This window comes from Tigriopus californicus, chromosome 4 (assembly GCF_007210705.1).
Source record: "Tigriopus californicus strain San Diego chromosome 4, Tcal_SD_v2.1, whole genome shotgun sequence".
Classification (NCBI taxonomy): domain Eukaryota; kingdom Metazoa; phylum Arthropoda; class Copepoda; order Harpacticoida; family Harpacticidae; genus Tigriopus; species Tigriopus californicus.
The window spans coordinates 5480376-5487779 of NC_081443.1; the positions used below are offsets into that span (position 1 = coordinate 5480376).

At 42.6% G+C, this 7404-nt stretch overlaps 1 protein-coding gene across 1 annotated transcript in view; it reads left to right on the forward strand.

Moving 5' to 3' along the window:
• The window catches only part of LOC131879145 (sodium channel protein 1 brain-like), a 69744-nt gene that overhangs the window by 52472 nt on the left and 9868 nt on the right, over positions 1-7404 (forward strand). Inside the window, exons 20-23 of the mRNA XM_059225382.1 lie at positions 3160-3385; positions 5741-5867; positions 6019-6334; positions 6708-6824. Of these exons, the coding sequence (XP_059081365.1) occupies positions 3160-3385; positions 5741-5867; positions 6019-6334; positions 6708-6824 (786 nt within the window). The remainder of the gene's footprint in view (positions 1-3159; positions 3386-5740; positions 5868-6018; positions 6335-6707; positions 6825-7404) is intronic.

A 7404-nucleotide genomic window follows, 5' to 3' on the forward strand; every position in this document is an offset into this window, starting at 1 on the left:
AATTCAAGGCACTGACTTGCTAACATATTCGTACCTACGATTCGAAAACTTTTCTGCTGATTCCATTTTCAATCCATCGATCCATCGCTCAATCAACCATTCATTCCTTCGTTCAATCATTCAATCAATCATTTAATCACTCACTGAAACCATGCCGACCAAATGTTAGTTAGCTCCAATAACAGATTCAACGGCAACGTAATCAGTTCCTCCATTCTCATTCACCTTCAATCAAAACTGCACAGTACTACTTATAATAGTAATGCACCCTTCCAAGACGATCTGATGAACAAAATCATCCCGCTTGTGCCGTACACAGACATGGAACAGACCCAGTTAGAAAGGCCAGAAGTGGTCCAGCCAAAGTTGGGGGGAAAAGCGAAGCAATCTAATAACTTGTCATCTCGACGTAGCGAATGAACAAATTGCGAACCATCCAAGCGCGCAGAAGTTTGTTAGTCCCTGATGGCTCCTACTTCAAGGATTCTCCCTCCCCCCCGCCCGTCCTCCTATATACTTATAGTTGTTCAAAGGCGTAAAAAATGACCACTAAGATTGCTACCCAACTTACCAAAGTTTCCCTTCTATTTCAAAAACTCTCCAAAATATATATATTCCAGAGCTTGGAAAAAGTTGGAGTAAGTCTTGTGATTGTTAGAAAACCTCTCAAAATAGTAGATGAGGGGATTGAACCCAGGTCCGTGTGAGGATAGTTTTTTTGGAACCTGATGCTGTTGCCCTGCATTCTCTTATTTTTTTTTTCGTTTCCTCTTCCTTTTTTGTTAGTGTTGTTTTCGACCAATTCATTATTTCTCTTCTTATAGACTTTACATTGACCAGAAACAAAATTATCACCAACGACTCAACTCCATGAAAAGTGAGAAGAATATTGTGTCTCTTAATTTTTACTTTCGAGGAAAAGAGTTAAGATTGTTAGGGGAAAATGGACCAAAATGGGTCCGCCCTGTACCTTCAGATTCAAAGAGGCTAGTTATTAATGCAATAGTGGATCAAATTTAACACACCATTACTTCCAATAATCTGATACTGTTTGCTGGTAAATAGAAAGAGTAAAGTAGCCAATTTTACAATAGACTTGACCGTTTTTGTCGTTGAATTTCTTTAACCAAGTGACCAAATCTGCAAAAGCAGAAAGAACAGCTGAAAAATGTTGAGCCATGACATGGAATATGTGAAACCCTTCTCCACTAAAGCAAAGACAGTTTGGTCTAACGATTAGTGCATCAGCAAGCAAAGTGATTTAGGATTCACTAAGGATTGGTGGAAGTTGTTCCCTCCTCATGCATGTACGTACAGAATTTTTATTTAAGTGGTAACCCCTCATTTTATTGGCTCAGTTCGATATTTGAACAGAGTGTTTGTGAATAAGTCTACCCTAAGCTATGAATCTTTGAATGTGAAACAATTTTCCCCAAGGCCTGTTCAATTCTTGTGGTTCTTGACCAATTGACCGTTAGTTGTTTCTCGGCCTGAGATGAGTGCTAGACTTAACAGATAGTGCGCCATTCCATCCTCATTCTGCTTTTGTTCAGTGTGATGTAATGAAATTCAATGGCTTTAGGCATGTTCCACTCCTTAGAAAACCTAACACCTTGATGACATCATTGACAGATAAATAGATAAAATGTTTGTACTAGCGAGTGTGTGTGGGTGAGTACATGCGTGCGTGTGCTTGGGTGTAATCATACCCATGAATTCCCAAAACGACTTGTTATACGTAGGATGGGTGTGCATGTGCCAGACAAGAAAGATCCTGCTACTTTATAACCAACTTATTGTACAATTTCCAAGAAGACTTGAAAGCGGTTTATTGGTGTCGACTTCTATTTTTAACTCTACTACAGTACACAACCACATTCACGAACTACACCGCGATACTCATTTTTAACTTTTGGACTTGACGGACTTGAGGACGAACAAGAACAATCACTGTTTCCATTTCTCTGACGACCAATACCATACGGACCATTTGTAGCTTCTCTAGCCACTAATACCTACAATCATAGTTCAGTTCTTAAGTGTACAATGTGTACCAACTTGAAATTGACTTAGTTCATGTCCATGATACGATCCTAGCCATCATCCATCCATTCATTCATCCATCCATTTATTCATCCATCCGATCCTCGACCAATCCTCCTCCTCCCTCCGTTCCTCCGACTTCAGTAAGAAGAACAAACAGCTTGCCAATTTTAAGATGATCATTTTGAAGTTCTGATTCATGAATGAACTATCATAGTTATTCATTCATTCATTTATTTATTTGTCTCCTTCTTTGGCAAATAGCGTGAAAGACGAGAGCAAAGTCAAAGAACCGGACGGAAGCGGCTAAACAAGCGTCTTAAACAGCACCGAAAGTGTTCGAGGAGTCAAACGCCGGATGAGGGCCAAATTGTTTTGCTCAACCAGGTTTCATATCCCACTTATGACTTGATGACACTCACGTACGCACATTGCGTTGAAGCTTTTTCGACAGCCCACAGCTAACTCGTTTCCGATTGTGATCAGCTTTTACCACCACATCTCATTCAATTTTGGCGTGCCAAAAGCAAGACAAACTAATATCATATGGGGCCTTTGAAGCAAGCGTATTTATTTGTTTGTTTGTTTGTTTGTTTGCATTCATCCAAACAAGGACGATAGGGACAATTTGCTCCCAACGAGTGCTTTTTTCCTTGAAGTTTTTCTCCTCTTGTTCTTTGATTGTTCCTGGCTTTGCCATATTGACGGGTGTGCTGTTGATGGCAAAACTCCAGCCGTTCTTGTTTGTCCCAAGTCCTTTCAGAAACTTTCCATGCGAACACTGTCGAACATCCAATGAAAAATTGCCTACCTCGTTTCAGATTTTCTTTTTCATCCTTCCCCTTGATACACGGATCCCCCTTGTCTGCCCTGACCCTCTATTCCTCCGAACCTCTTTGGGTACCGCGTCTTTTGGCCATAGCCCAATGACCATCTTCCCAAGACGTGGTTTACCTTAGACATGAGAGGCCCTATCGAAAACTTTTCTTCTCCTGCCTTGTTCCTTTTCCTTGATCTGCACCATATCATGAGCAATAGTGTAAATCACAGAGCGGGAAAACCATCTTGCACAAACACTCGCACCTCTCAGAATGATGGAATTTTCCGAATTTTCAGGAAGTCAAGGGTGAGAGCGGCTCCATCGTGGCCAGCAAGCTCAGTAAGTTGAAACGAAAGGTCATCCGACGGAAGCCCAAATCGCTGGAAGTGGCCTCCAAGAAGTTCACCTCCAATGGGTCCCTGTTATCTCACAACGGCCTCAAGGCGGCCTACTCCGAACCTGACATGGGCACACGGATCAAAGCCGTGTCTGGCCTCGTTGAACTTGGACATTCCCTCGAAGGTAAGGTTGGCCTCAATTAGCTTGCCCACCAGAAAATAATTTTATTAAACTGATGATCATAGTCCATTGGTGGAATCAGATTTGGGGATTGATATTTGGGCGGCGAGAGTAGTTTTTTCCCAGGTCAACCTATTTTCGAAAATCAGGACAACGTAATGCACAAAATACTTTTTGCGGAATGACAACGAAAACTGTTCTCAATATGTGACATGTACGTGTATTCGTAGATACCAAAAGTCTAATGCTCAGCAGCGAACTCAACGTACTTCAGCTGAAACGATTCCGATCGGATCAAGATGTAATCAGCATTTGTGAGTAATCTTTGTTCAACTGATGATTGATTGCCTCGACTAAAATTGATCCACGTCATGGTTTGCGCAAACTTGTCCTTTTTGTCCCTTCACTCCATTCTGACCTACGAGCACACAGTACAATATACTTAGTACGTACGTACATGAAGTGATTGTACGTGTAACGTGCTTCTGACTCTTGGAATGACTTGCCTTTTCAACGTCCCATGAGTGAGTGACACAAACAACACAACCATTTGAAACCAATGAACTTTCGAGGAAGAGAGCAACCCAGACATTTGAAATGATCGATGACGAACCAGTAACTGCATTGTTTAAATCCTTGTACACTTGATACACCTTGTATGACATCTTCTGATTTCGCTCTTGATGCATATTGCCAGGATTGATCGCAACGTAAATAGATGCATGCATGACAATTACAGAAGCTAGAAAAAGAGTCCGCGATTGGTCACCACGAAAAGTAGCAAACAAATCTAAGCTCATCATATTTGATTATTGATCAATACGTATTACAAAAAAAGGTATAGGAAATTGAAATTGAGCTAGGCTACCCGCACGCCGCATGAGAGCCACCAAGAATGGATTTTATGGTTCGGTGCCGGTCGAAAGTGGAACTTTTATCAACCAACAATTATTTTTCCCTGTTCTTGCTAAAAAAAAAAGAGAAGTACTTCATCAACTTTATTTGAACGATGGTCCATGAATTATGTTCCTGGTTGCTTGGCCCCAACTAACTAACGACTGGATTACAATTCATTTTCGATTAAAAATTGGCGCTGAACCATATAGTCAATGAATTTGTAGGACAAAACATAGAGTTAAGTTAGAAAGAAGGTATTTTAGTGAAGGTCTAGGGGACGCCACTTTTTACCTTGACAATGTAGATGTGACATCGCTTTGGGAAAGTATGTAGTTCTGGAAAGGTTTGAAACTTATGTAAATTAAGCACGAAGCTCAAGTCATTTTGTCAAATCCACTGAATGCGAAAGAGAGATATGGTTACAATGGGCCTTAAAACTGCCACGCCAATTCCTAAGGCCTCTGAAGCATCACTTTCCGACATGATTTACATTAGGTACGAGGTACAACTTTCTCTCTCTCTCTCTTTCGCACTCTCTACAAAGTGCCCCTAACGTTTTGAGGCCTGAAATTGTCAAATAACCATGGTAATGGGATACAATGCCGATGGTTCACGATTTACGAGCTATGATATTGCATTGTTGTCGTTACTGGTGCTGGTGCTGGTGCTGCTTTGGTTATGGTCGCACTTGTCGGTGGCTCATCTTTCTCGTGATCCCACGTGCTCACTCATCTTAGATCCTGCCCCAATCTACGTACATAGAACACATCTCGTTTCTTAAGTAAAAGGGACTCCTGACTGAGTGTTAGAAGAAGAGGTGCTGAATGAAGCTTCATCTGTTGGATGGACAGTATGTACAGTGTGTAGATGCAGCAACTGCCTTGGTCCCAGTACATACATGTGTCTGTGTGCAATGTGCATACATTCAACAAACGATCTACGTAGATCTAGTCTTCATCCCCTCCCTTCTTGTGTGTTGCGTTTATTCTAAGGCATCTTGTCAGAATATCATTAATATATTATGAACACAGAACTATTACCAGCTACTCCGATGAGTAGTGCGTGTAGATACACTCTTACGAGAGCTCGAACTTACCACCACGGTCGTTTTATGTACTATTCTTTCAATTCTATGCAGCATAGTAGATACAACCACTAGGCTCGAGCCTGTATGCATCTTCATAGAAGTGTTTCATCTCTCCTCGCCAACCATGCTACCATGACTCTATCCATCTATCTATCTTTCTACCATATCTACTTACTTTCCTACCGCTGCTGCTGCTGCTTCTGCTGCTACTATTGCCGCAAACCAATGCTGCTTGTTTTGATTTATAATTCGGGGGGAAAAGCCCAAAAGCTCTCGTCCTCGACCTCGACCAATGTGTGTATGTATGCTTGGCTGACAGCAGTGGAGCGGCCTTTTATCGGATCCGGTTTATTGGAATTTTCGTGTTGTTTCAGGCCAAAGCAAAAGTCTGACCTTCGAAGAGGGGCTCAAGGACCTTGACGAAAAGGACGAGGAGGCCTCTCAGGACGGTCAGAAATCCTCCGAACCTGAACCGTGTTGTCCCGAAGTCTGTTCCAGGCTGTGAGTCAATCAAAATGATTACGATAAATGGGCGCCTTTGTTCCACCTGGTTCCCCTTCATTGGGATAACCGGTGGTGATGGGGGTGGCGGCTTGGTTGGTTCTTCGACTCCGATGACCACCATGTGATGACATCCTGGGTTTCTTTTCAGATTTGCTTGGGCCACCTGCTTGGACGACACTTGGATCATACACTCTTGGGATCGGATCCGTCAAGTGATTCACGACATTGTGGACAATCCATTCTTTGAATGGACCATTCTCCTGCTCATTTTCGCCTCGAGCTTATCGCTGTGTTTCGAGGACATCAACTTGCAAGACAATGCCGAGCTGATGTTTATCCTCAAGATTGTGAACCTCGTCTTCGCAGTTCTATTCACAATTGAGATGTTTCTCAAATGGATCGCATTCGGCCTTTGGCGTTATTTCACGAGCATGTGGACCTGTCTCGATTTTGTGATAGTGTGTGTAAGTAGGCATTTGTTTGATATGGCACATGTCTCGCTCAAGAGCTCGAAACTCAGACTCCAATTTGGAATCCGAGCTCGCATTCCTCAGAAAAGGGACGGAATCCCTTCGAATAAGGTGCATGTCCACTCACTCACTCACTCACTCATCCACCACGCACTCACCTACATACATACCCACTCCTTTCCTACTTTGTACATATGAGTGGCTCCTTTCATATCCCTCCTCCTCTTCTTCCCTTTTCACTTTTTCACTAAACCTGAATTTAGGCTCCGTCCTTTTTTAGTTTAGCTCTTAGATCCAATACATACTAAACTTGGTCTCTCCTCGATAGCAGAGGTTTCTTTTTTTGATGTGTGTCTTCCATTTCCAGGTTTCAATCCTGAGCTTGGCCATAGAAGGTAGTGCCAACTTGACTGCTCTACGTTCCCTCAGAACTCTTCGAGCCTTGAGGCCTTTACGCGCCATATCCAGATGGCAGGGAATGAAGGTAAATTCATAGATACCAAACCCCCTGCGAAAGCAGTCCCTTCCATTCAAGACGTGTATAGCTGGCTAGCTAGGTAGATGGCAAGCTTTGTATATGAGCTCATTTGAGACCTTGCCGCCACTTCTTCTCTAGTGCGTATGCACAATCTTCGTCGACAGGCTTCACTCTTCTGTAAAGCCACAACGGGTGGTTTGAATTTGTCCGAAAGTAATCTTTTTTTGACAACCTCTTTGCTTGGAAGTATCAGGAGATCAATATGAGCAATAAAATATGCGTCCAAGAAGAGATGATGATTATGGCAATGAATAAGCTTCCAGATACCATCTCCTCTGTTGGCCAGAGAAGATCGAATAAGCAGGGCACCCTTCCCAATGTTGTTCCGTCTACATGGGCAAAATCCTTGAACACGCCCTTGCCTATATTGGGTGAACAATTTTACATGTTCTGTACGGATCCAATACACACCACACTCGTCCTATCTCTGTTCATGTGAATCCTTTCAACAGCCTCGCAGACTCGCTTGGCACCAAAAGATGACTTCTGGTCCGTTCTATGGACTGCTCTGCTTTACTTTGCTTTG